The sequence below is a fragment of the Rhinopithecus bieti genome, unplaced genomic scaffold (genome assembly GCF_001698545.2).
Source record: "Rhinopithecus bieti isolate Rb0 unplaced genomic scaffold, ASM169854v2 scaffold_5476, whole genome shotgun sequence".
NCBI lineage: Eukaryota > Metazoa > Chordata > Mammalia > Primates > Cercopithecidae > Rhinopithecus > Rhinopithecus bieti.
The window spans coordinates 2,657,254-2,669,651 of NW_016805433.1; the positions used below are offsets into that span (position 1 = coordinate 2,657,254).

Sequence of the window (12,398 nt, forward strand, 5' to 3'; positions counted from 1 at the left end):
CTTGGAGTTGTCAATACCATGTTTTTCATCACAATATTGTTTACGAGCCACCAAGAACACTGAAATACAGCATTTCTTAAAAGAATGTCACTATTATCTCTGGGATTTCCTTCTCCAAGCCACTGACACATATTCCACAAGTTTTAATGATTTTCTTGATGTTCTGGAAGTTATCAACAGTTTTCAGAAAACAATCAGTAATCAAACTCTTTTCTAAAATTCTCTTTAAATGGATTGCTAATGAAACGGGGGCAGCAGGTGTACAATTGTGCTATCAGGAATAACTACAAAGAGGCCGGGCATGGTGGTCCCATCACTTTGAGAGGCCAAGGCAGGTGGACTGCTTGAGCCCAGGAGTCCAAGACTAGCCTGGTCAACATGGCAAAACCCTGTCTCTACTAAAAATACAAAAAATTAATCAGGCATGGTGGTGCACACCTGCAGTCCCAGCCACAGTAAGATTCTGTCTCAAAAAAGAAAAAGAAAAGGAATAACCACAAAGATGCCAGATGCACAGGCACTGACAGTCACTATTGCAATTTGGCTAAAGCAACAGACACCATCAACTATAAGTCACAAATCCCAATTTCAGAGATATTAAAATGTAAAACATATACAAATTAAAATCTACAAAAGGTATATTAACTCGTTTAATCTCATAAGGACCCTAAGAAGTAGGTGTTATTAACCCCATTTTCCAGATAATAAAACTGAGGTACCCAGAAGATTAAATAATTTGCCCAAGATCATAGAGTTACTAATTGCTGGACGAGGCATTTGAGGTACATTATTCTCCCTGAAATGTATTCCAAAACAGCTGTACCAAGTAGGAGAATGTGGTCCAGTAACAAATCTTTAGAAGAGATTTACAGATAATACAAATGATAGTAGGACTCTTCAAAAATGTTTAAACTTGAGACACCTATAATTCAATCAGCACTATCTGTCCTCTCATCAGCTCTGCCATAGATTTAATACTGAGACTACTCATCTCCATCCTTATTTACACCTAGGGTTATTTCAACAAGAGACACCTGCTGTCAAAGGCTGTTGGGGGGGCACGTGTGTGTGTGTGTGTGTGTGTGTGTTTGTGTGTGTGTACATATTCCTTTTTTTGAGACAGGGACTCACTCTGTCACCCCGGCTGGAGTGCAGTGGCATGATCACTGCTCACTGCAGCCTCAACCTCCTGGGTTCAGGCAATCCTCCTGCCTCAGCCTCCTAAGTAGCTGGGACTACAGGCATGCATCACCACACCCAGCTAATTCTTTCATTTTTTGTAGAGACAGGGATCCCACCGTTTCCCAGGCTGGTCTGGAATTGCTAGGCTCAAGTGATCCTCCTACCTCCGCCTCCCAAAGTGCTGGGATTTACAGGTACGAGCCACCACTCAGCCAAAAGTATATTTTACCATATTAATTTATACTAAGCAAAACAATAGACTGAATAAAAGAAAATTTCAAAGAGAAGGACTTTTACAGAAATGTAGTTTTATTATTTCAAGTAAAAAGGTTACTAAAGAAGTGGCCTTAGAGCAACTGCTAAAAATGAATCCTCCCCTGGTTACTTTAATAACAAGAACTGATAGTTAATTCTAATAAAGTTTTCCTACTATATTGTAAAAAATAGTAAAAAAATAAATTGTGTTTTGACCTATTCATGTATACGGCAAAGTACATATAAGGATTATGAGCTTGGGAGTAAGAGTTTAGGTTCTAATATAAACTATGACAACTTTCTAATGATGTGAACCTGAGTAAACTACTTCACCTCTCTTGAGTCTGTTTCCTAATCTGTAAACAGCTCAACATATACACTTTGCAGAACTACTGTGAAAAGTAAATGAGCAAAACTTGGAAGCAATTAAGACATCCTTCGGTGGGTGAATGGATCTGATACATCCAGAATATGAAATATTATTCAGCACTAAAAAGAAACGAACTATGAAGCCATGAAAAGACATGGAGGAACTTTAAACGAATATTACTAAGTCAAAGAAGCCAATCCAAAAGGGTACATACTGCATGATTGCAACTATATGATATTCTGGAAAAAAACAAAACTAAGGAGACAGTAAAAAAAATCAGGGATAGGTGGGAAGGACATATGAATAGGCAGAACACAGATTTCTTTTTTTTTTTTTTTTTTTTTTGGAGACGGAGGTCTTGGCCCTGTCGCCCAAGCTGGCAGTGCAGTGGCCGGATCTCAGCTCACTGCAAGCTCCGCCTTCCCCCGGCGATCAGGCCCATTCTCCTGCCTCAGCTCCCGAGTAGCTGGGACTTACAAGGCACCCGCCACCTCGCCCGGGCTAGTTTTTTGTACTTTTTAGTAGAGACGGGGCTTTCACCCGGTGTTAGCCAGGGATGCCGTTCTCGATTCCTGACCTCGTGATCCGGCCCGCCTCGCCTCCCAAAGTGCTGGATACGGCTTGAGCACCCGCGCCCGGCCCAGAACACAGATTTTTAAGGCCATGGAACTATTCTATATGGCAACATAATGGCAGACACACATTACTCTTAAAGTGTTAAGAACTGGCCGGGTGCAGTGGCTCACACCTGTAAGCCCAACACTTTGGGACATCCAGGCTGGCAGATCACCTGAGGTCAGGAGTTGGAGACCAGCCTGGCCAACATGGTGAAATCCCAGCTCTACTAAAAATACAAAAAATTAGCCAGGTGTGGTGGCACGTGCCTGTAGTCCCAGCTACTCAGGAGGCTGAGGCAGGAGAATTGACTGAACCTCGGAGGCAGAAGTTGCAGTGAGCCAAGAATCACGCCATTGCACTCCAGCCTGGGCAAAACTCCATTCCCCTCCCAAAGAAACAAAAACAAGTGTTAAGGCTGGGCACAGTGGCACGCCTGTAATCCCAGCACTTTGGGAGGCCGAGACAGGCGGATCATGAGACAGGCGGATCACGAGGTCAGGAGATCAAGACCATCCTGGGTAACATAGTGAAACCTCGTCTCTACTTAAAAACAAAAAAAATACAAAAATTAGCTGGGCGTGGTGGCGCGTGCCTGTAATCCCAGCTACTCAGGAGGCTGAGGCAGGAGAATCGCTTAAACTCGGGAGGCAGAGGTTGCAGTGAGCTGAGATTGTGTCACTGCACTCCAGCCTGGCGACGAAGCTAGACTCCATCCCAAAAAAAAAAAAAAACAAGTGTTAAGAACCATAGAATATACAACATGAAGAGTGAGCTCTAATGTAAACTATGGCCTTTGGGTGATACCGATGCATCAATGTAGGTTCATCTCCCACAACAAGTGTACCACGCTGGTGTAGAATGTCCATACTGGGGGAGGTTATGCATGTGTACAGGCAGGGAGCATATGGGAACTCTCTGTACTTTCTGCCCAATTTGGCTACCAACGTAAAACTGCTCTTAAAAAATTAAGTCTGTTCAGCTGGGTGCAGTGGCTCATGCCTGTAACCCCAGCACTTTGGGAGGCCAAGGCGGAAGGATCACAAGGTTAGGAGACTGAGACCATCCTGGCTAACACGGTGAAACCCTGTCTCTACAAAAAATACAAAAAAAAAAAATTAGAGGGGCACAGTGGTGGGCACCTGTAGTCCCAGCTACGCAGGAGGCTGGGGCAGGAGAATGGCCTGAACCCGGGAGGCGGAGCTTGTGGTGACCCGAGATTGCGCCATTGCACTCCAGCCCGGGCAACAGAGCAAGACTCTGTCTCAAAACAAAAAAAATTAAGTCTGTTCAAAAAATTTAAAAACAAAACACAAATGAGAGCATTTGTAACCACAGCTCGCTAGTGCCTAGAAAATCCAACTCTATCATCTCTATCACACAATACAACCTGGATTACTACTTAACCTTTCTATACCTCTGTTTCCTCATTTGTAAAATAGGTATAAAAAGCTGTGAGGATTAAATGAATGAATATATATGCAAAATTTTTAGGACAGTGCCTGGCTCACATTTATAACTTGCTGGCATCTATGTCCTTGCTACATGGAAGACAGCAGCTGCTCTGCATTTGGAGAAAATGAAGCTGAAAGGGAGACAGGGAGGAGAGATAAGAGAGTTTCGGTGGCATTCTCAGCTCAGGTTCCAGTTGTCCTTGATTTCAACTGCATCCCTGCATCCTGAGTTTAGGTTATCTGAGACAGTAAATTCCCTTTTTTGCCCAACTACGTTTCAATAAGGTTGCTGACATCGCAACAAGAGGATCCTTACACAACAAGAAACTTCTGTCTTCAACTCAAAGAACTTTTTTTTTTTCATGAGAATAGGGATAGTTTTAGAAACTACCAATTTTGTTCATCAGTTTTGTTCAAATCTCATTAAATCCTTCATAAGTTAAATAGTATTTATAATTGAAAAGTTATTCTTAAAAACTAAACAAGGGTAGTGTATACTAATATCTCAATCAGAAGCAATTTTCACTTGATTTTTCCTAGAATACAACAACTGATAAAAACACAAGCCATTTGACATATATACACAAAAAATGTCTTAGGTACAGTTAATGTTATCATCTTCATATCCTTAACAATATCACTGATAATCAGAAAGATGATCCTAAGACACTATAATGTTCTGATTTATCAAAGAAAGATTCTATTACGTTTAGTATGTATTAACCCTAGAAAATAATTTGGCAAATTTGCAATAAGAATTGAAACAAAAACAAAAAAGTATTCTGTTTAACTCTCTGTAACTCAGGATATTAAGTTTATAGTATCTCATTCACAGAAGGCTGAAGTTTCACTGTACTTTCAAATTTGCTGCCTGTGGCTCTACTTTAAGAAAATTTTAAAAGAAGATATTTTATCCTAGGTCAAATTATTCCACTGGGTCAAATTTTATTTATGGATTTTACAAATATAATATTGTCTGGAATCATTATTTTTCAAATTTCAAATTTAAAATATTTGATTTTACTCTTAAATTATCCATCTGTAATAAAATATATTCATAAAATAATACTATAATCAGATAATGCACTGAAAGAGAATTTTACATAACCTTAACAGTGAAACGTCTTTTTGGATTATGTAATTGTTGTGGGTTCTGTTAAAAGCACACTGCATTTTTTTTTTGAGATGGAGTTTTGCTCTTGTTGCCCAGGCTGGATGGCACGATTTCAGCTCACTGCAACCTCTGCCTCCCAGGTTCAAGCGATTCTCCTGCCTCAGCCTCCCGAGTAGCTGGGATTATAGGCATGCACCCCCACGCCCGGCTAATTTTTTTTTTTTAGTAGAGACGGGGTTTCTCCATGTTGGTCAGGCTGGTCTCGAACTCCCGACCTCAGGTAATCTGCCAGCCTCAGCCTCCCAAAGTGCCAGAATTACAGGCATGAGCCACAGAGCCTGGCCAGCACACTGCATTTTAAGACACCTTAACTGTTCAATGCTGACTACCTTAACATACCTTTACAACCCTCTCTAGAGGAAAGGAGGACCACAAATCACTTCTAATTTTAAAAAATACACACAGACACACTCTCCCTCATCTATCCTGAGGTATCTGAAGGTCTACAGTTAATCTTACATTACTTTCCAATGTGTTGTTTTGTACACCTTATTACTTTGGGACCTAGGAAAGGGTCGGGACCATATTTGGATTCCCAATAAACACTCCCTGTAGCAAAGCACACACCTTTAAAAACATCAAATAGGGTAAAAGGGCTTATAATAAGAAGTCCTCTGCCCATCCTCTCCTCAATCCCCAGAGACAACCAATACTAATTATTTTAGCCACTCTAATACATGCATACTACAATGGTTTATCAATTTGAGATACTACCATTTACTACAATATTAACAGCCAACATTTGTTGTGTTTACTAAGTGCCCAACACAGAACTTTACACGTATTATCTCACTTAATCCTCACAACAGCCTCATAAAGTAGGTGTTATTATATCCCCATGTTAGTTTGGAAAATTGGGACGCAGAGTTCAATAACGTGCCCAGGATCACAAGCTAGTAAGGACCAGAATTGAGATTTGAATCCTAACACCATTGCTCACTTTTAACCTATATATTCTTATATCCACCGACTCCACAGTCCACTCTTAATAAATAAATACTTTTGAGATTCTCCCAGATTAAATAAAATAATGAGAAAAATAAAACAAAGAAGCCGAATCAGGATGGCATTTCTCAAAACCAGAACAATTTTTTGGTTCTATACGTCAGTAATTTTCAACTTTGGCTTTGAGCACAATCCATGAAGTCTCATCAATTAATCACATTTTAATTTTATATCCATTGACTCAGTGATTACTAAGCTTAATAGTAATGCTCAGTGGTTACTATGCTTAACAATGGTTACTATACTAAGCATAGTAGTTACTATGCTTAATATATAGTATTTTAAAATACACATTATTTTAAAATCTAGATGATTATTATACAAACTGTAGCATTTTTGCTGAATTTTTTAAAAAGGCATCAAATCCTAGTGACTTCGTAAAGAAGTGCTTTGAAGGAAAAGAGTTGCAGGTAACCTATGGGAAGAAAAATAACTTTCAAAGTAATTTTGTATCTGCTTTCTGAAAGCAGATGTGTACAAATACATATACATATATATACACACACACACATATATACACATAATATATACACATAATAGGGCAAAAAGTAATAGAAAAAGGCAAAATTATTTTTATTAAAGAAAAGCTTCATGGCCAGGTGCGGTGGCTCATGCCTGTAACCCCAGCAGTTTGGAAGGTCGAGGCGGGTGGATCACCTGAGGTCAGGCATTCCAGACCAGCCTGGCCAACATGGTGAAACCCTGTCTCTACTAAAAATACAAAAAATTAGCCGGGTGTGGTGGCGGGTGCCTGTTATCCCAGATACTCAGGAGGCTGACGCAGGAGAATCGCTTGAACCCGGGAGGCGGAGCTTGCAGCGAGCCGAGATCACGTCATTGCACTTCAGCCGGGGCAACAAGAGCGCCACTCCATCTCAAAAAAAAAAAAAAAAACTTCAAAAAGTAGATTTTATGAAATCTGTGAGGACAGTAGATAATAGCAATAGTTCGATTTAATATTCAAACAAAAAATCATGAGAAATAAAATGAATGTGAAATAAAAACGTTACCATAAAAAGAGAGAGGAAAATGAGAAAAAAGGCAATAGCAGAAGTTTTGAAATCGAGAAAAAAGGAAGAAAGAAAGAGATGAAAGCCCTAGATAATCTAGGCAATCCAGTTCAAAGCTCTGAGTCAGATGGTTCTGAAATAGCCCCTATGATATTCTGGCAGAAGGGGATACTGTGATCTCATTCTATGAAAGAGCTGAGATGACTTACTGAGGATGTACTAGTAGGTAAAATGGAAGCTGGTCATAGCTAGTCTGCTGGACCAGTAGACCAACATATGGTCTCCATCCCTCTACCGAAGCCTTTCTTCTAACCATTCTAAATGACAGGAATCTGACACCACTTACAAGCTACATTACTTAATTCAGTACTTACTTGAATCGTTAAGTGTTTCACATGTATACAACATCCCAACTAGTTATTTACCTTTTGGAAAACATATGCTATCCTTTTTATGTTATTTTAACCCATATAACCTAACACAATGCTATATACCTAGTAGACAAATGCTCAAGCTGATTATCTTGAAAAATCACAACTTAAAACCAGAACATTTGAGTTTGAAGAAATCTTAGAGGTCATCTTGTCTAGCTACTTTACCTCAAAAGCAACAAAACTAAGACTAGTTAAGTATCTACTAGCTCAAGGTCACTGAGCTACAACTAGCACCCTAATCCCTTGAAAATCAGTTCATCTTTATCCAAATAGCCTTTAATTTCTTTCATTTCGATAAAACAAATAATCACCTATTTCAAAAGAAAACAAAGTAACAGCAGCTTCCCTTTCAGTATTCACCATATGCCAGGGCCTTTAGAAGGTACAATTTGCTTGGCAGCCTATGTGCCTAGGTCTATGGTAACTGCTTTATAAATATTATCCTAGTTAATATTCACAATAACTGTAAAAGGTGGCACTATTAACCCAACTTTACAAATGAGAAAAATGTACTTTGACCATGGTAACAGTAAGCTGCAGAAGTTACATTTTCCGTTTGTCACCATAGCTTTGGCTCTTTTTTTTTTTTTAAGACAGAGTTTTGCTCTTGTTGCCCAGGCTGGAGTGCATCTCGGCTCACTGCAATCTCCACCTCCCGGGTTCAAGCAATTCTCCTGCCTCAGCCTCCCAAGGAGCTGGGATTCCAGGCATACGCCACCACGCATGGCTAATTTTGTATTTTTAATAGAGACGGGCTTTCTCCATGTTGGTCAGGCTGGTCTTGAACTCCCAACCTCAGGTGATCCGCCAGACTCGGCCTCCCTAAGTCCTGGGATTACAGGTGTGAGCCACCACGCCTGGCCAGTTTTGGCTCTTAACCAGTATTCTATACTGCCTCTCACTGAATACCAAAAATATCCTGAAGTCGCACACAGACTCCAGCACAATGCCTTACCCAAACATGATAAACAAACGTTTAAATGACCAATTAAATGAGTAGATGATTTAATTCATTAAAAAGTAAGATGATCTTACCTAAAATACCTCTAAAAAGGCATTCATCTATTTGTATAATCCTCTAAGAAAGGTTTTAACAGTGGGCAGTTTGCATACTAACAAGAGATTTAAGCAATGCTCATTTCTTTACCTACAAATAATTCATCTGCTTAACAAATAGGTGAAAACTGTTTTGTGTGAGAGTGTTAAATCTGAAGATAAAAGTGAAATGAAATTTGTTCCTGCAAGATCCTATTCCACTAAATTAAAACCCACATAAGTCTTAAATCAGTCACCAAAACCAAAATAAATGTGTAACACTTCCCTCTGTCTTCTGGTAGAGAAAAAAGAAGTTAACATTAACTGAGCACCTACAATGTGCCAGTTCTTGACCCTCAATATACAGCCTCACCTAATCCCTTACAGCCAAGTAAACTAGGCAGCATCTCCATTTTCTTTTCTTTTCCTTTTTTTTTTTTTTTTTGAGACAGAACCTTGCTCTGTCACCCAGGATGGAGTACAGCTGCTCGATCATGGCTCACTGCAGCCTCAACCTTCCAGGCTCAAGTGATCCTCCCACCTCAGCCTCCAATTAGCTGGGACTACAGGTGAGTACCACCATGCTCGGCTAATTTTTGTATTTTCTGTAGTGACAGAGTTTTGCCATGTTACCCAGGATGGTCTCGAACTCCTGGGCTCAAGTGATTCTCCCACCTCGGCTTCCCAAAGTGCTGGGACTACAGGTGTGAGCCTCCATGCCCAGCCAGGATCTCCATTTTCTGATTACAACTGAAGCTTAAAGAAACTAAGCACTTGTTTCAGGTCACTTACCTAGTTACTGAATTTCCAGAATTAGCATCCAAGTCTGTCTGACGCAAAGTCTATGTTCTCTCCAAAAAGAGGTTAAAAGTACTATTATTTCATTACTTACCAAGACAGAGAATGGGTTTCTTTCCAAAGGAGACTGAAAACACTGCTTATTTTAACAACAAAAATATGTTATCTCAGTTAATCCTCGCTATAGCTTATTAACTATTATCCATTATAATAGTTACCCATTTTTATCCATTATAAATGATGAAACTAGAACTCAGAGATTTATTAATAGCTGGCCCAAGAACACACTGCTAGGAGGCAGCAGAACTACCCCAGGTCTGCACCAGGTGCACACACTAACCACAGAAAATGCAGAAAGACCTCAGCCATGTAGTACACACTTAAGGTCCATACAAAGTATTAAAATAATCAGACCTCGTGCTTCTTGGGTAAAAAGGAACGGTATATATTATGTATGCCAATTCGCACTGTCTATGAGGAGGTTGACTTTCTAGTAATATCCTATCTATCGAATGGCAACCTGAAGATTGATATCTAAATTTCAAGCCTACATTGGCCTTCTACTACATCAAATAATCTGGATTTGTTGCCAGTTAAAATTATTCTTAAAGTAGCGAACAACAGTACTATATTACAAAGCAAAGGTATATTAAGAACAGTATGCTAAAATACATAAGATAGACCAGGCATGGTGGCTCATACCTGTAATCCCAGCACTTTAAGTAGCTAAGGTGAGAGGACCACTTGAGTTCAAGAGTTCAAGACCAGCCTAGACAACACAGGGAGACCTCTTCCTCTACAAATAATAAAAAAATCAGCCGGGCATGGTGGTGCAAGCCTGTGGTCGCAGCTACTTGGGAGGCTGAGGTGGGACGATCACTTGAGCCCTGGAGGTAGAGGCTACAGTGAGTTGTCATCCTGTCAGTGCACTCTTGCCTGGGGGACAGGGAGAAACCCCGTCTCAAAAACATACACTGGATAAACATATAAATGTTTGAAATACTTTCACAGAAAGAGATGTATAGAAATCACTTAGCAACATTTTCAAGGCAACATCTGAAAACTACTTTGTCTATTTCTTGACGTATGTTAGGGCCTAAGTGAACCAAAAGAGATGTCTACAATGCCAGTTCTGAAAATGTTACCACTTTGGTCAAACAAATGTTTAGTCTTACTGTACAGTTCTGTTTGTCAGAAACCCAGAGTAGCCTTTTCTACTGAGACTGACACAGGTATATATTCCGAAGGAACTGTCCCATGTGCTTTTGATAAACCAAAGTGACGAATGAGAGGGTGGTTGTGTTAACATGTATGGTTGCCATTATTCACTTTTTAACAAAACTAGTGGTAAGGTACAAACCCAAATCCAGAAGAAAACAGAATCACTCTATTGCAAAGTAACCAGGTAGAGACTTCCATGTTTGTTCATCCTACAACACGACTGTCATCCTTCAACCTCATGAAAACTAGCCGAGTTCTTCAGGAAACTGTGCCGCTGCCCCATACCCACATCACTGTGGATCATTAAAAGTCAGAATGCATCAAGAACTGCCTCCAAGCCTTAACTAGCACTAGCTCAGCTACAAACTCGGAGGTAAACAAGCACAGACTGTGACTGACTATGGAACGAGGCACTGTTTACTTACATGGGAGGACACTCATGTTGTGATGGGAAACGTGTTGCACTGTTCACCCCTAGCTCCTAGAAAAACGGTACTTTGACAAGCTAATGTGACTGTTGGTCTATTCCCAAAAGTTTTGACCTCTCTTCTTAATCGCTTAAGAACAAATGCTCAAAAAAGGACGCCCGATACAAGGTGCCCGAGGTGCTGCCCACGGCATTACCTGGAAGGACATCACTATGACCATGAAACTGTCCCCTCACAGTGGGCTAAAGGGAAGCAATAGATACCATCATTCACCCTGGCTAAGGAAAAAGAAATCAAAACCAGACGCGCTTCCACCTGGCCCCAAGAGGCTTGGAGCAAGACTAGGGGATAAGCTGCGGTTCAAAAAACAGCACCAGGCCCCTCCGCCTCTGCCCTCAAACGCAGCGCGGCGACATAGCAGAACCATCAACACCCCCACCTCTGTCCTCCAGGCACAGCCAGGGACTGCGTCCCAGAGCCCGCCCCGGTCGGGCCCGCCCCGCTATCTCCTCCCCCGTTATCCGCTCGCAGCCGCGCTCGGGCCTGGATTCGCCTCCCCACCCTCCCTAACTTCGGCACATCCCACTACCCCACACACGTCGGCCGCCGCCCTCGGCGAGGCCGGGGAAGAAAGGCTGGAGGGCCGCAGGGCAAGGAATGCACTCAGCACCATTCCTCACCTCTGGGTGGAGAAGGGGCACACAGCCCGCTTCGGTATCGTACTCATCCGGGCCGTCCGCCATCTTGGTGTTAAATCCCTCTTCCCGCTGCATGCCGGGAGAGAGCGTTTCACCCTCCCGGGGCTCGGGCAAGGCGGAGGGCGAGCGCGGGGCGAGCGCGAGCCCCGCCGGAGGCGACGCGGGCCTCCTCCTCTTTCTCCTGCCCCCGTGACGCCCCCTCTGTCCCCTCCCCCCTCGGAGGGCGCGGGTTTCTCCGCGCGTGCGCGAAAGCGCGGCCCGGCCCCGGACTGGAGCGCGCTCTGCTGCACTGCGCTGCGGACGGCGGAGGGCTCTGGGCGTGGGCGCCGCGGCTCGGGGGCGGGTCTCGGCCAGAGGCAGATGTGCAGCTCTGACTGCTCGGGGGAGGCAGCCGGGCGGTTGAGACAGTCGCTTGGGAAACCTAGCAGCGGCTCAGGAGCGAGAACAGAGCTTCGGAGCCTCACGCAGCACAAGTCTGGAGCCCCAGGCAGTCGAGGAGGCCCACCCCACGCGCTCCCACTTCCGCTCCGGGACCCCCGGGACCCCTCTTCAGCAACTCGGGCAGAGCCATCAGCTAACTCCAGGGAGGTTTGGGGCCGTCAGGCTTGAGTTGAGACCTGCATCACTCCTGAAGACAAAAGCAGCTCCCCTTTCCTCCACACTTGAAAAGGTCACTCGCAACCTGTGCCTCCGGGGACGCCCGGAAAACATGGATACAA

At 42.6% G+C, this 12,398-nt stretch overlaps 1 protein-coding gene across 3 annotated transcripts in view; it reads right to left on the minus strand.

Annotated features, from left to right (window-relative positions):
* The window catches only part of ZDHHC17 (zDHHC palmitoyltransferase 17), an 89,358-nt gene extending 76,960 nt beyond the window's left edge, over window positions 1–12,398 (minus strand). The window contains exon 1 of one of the 3 annotated variants that reach the window (XM_017872513.1): window positions 11,662–12,398. In XM_017872513.1, the coding sequence (XP_017728002.1) occupies window positions 11,662–11,754 (93 nt within the window). In that variant the 5' untranslated portion in view covers window positions 11,755–12,398. The remainder of the gene's footprint in view (window positions 1–11,661) is intronic. The other 2 variants (XM_017872515.1, XM_017872514.1) reach the window with 2 other exon arrangements.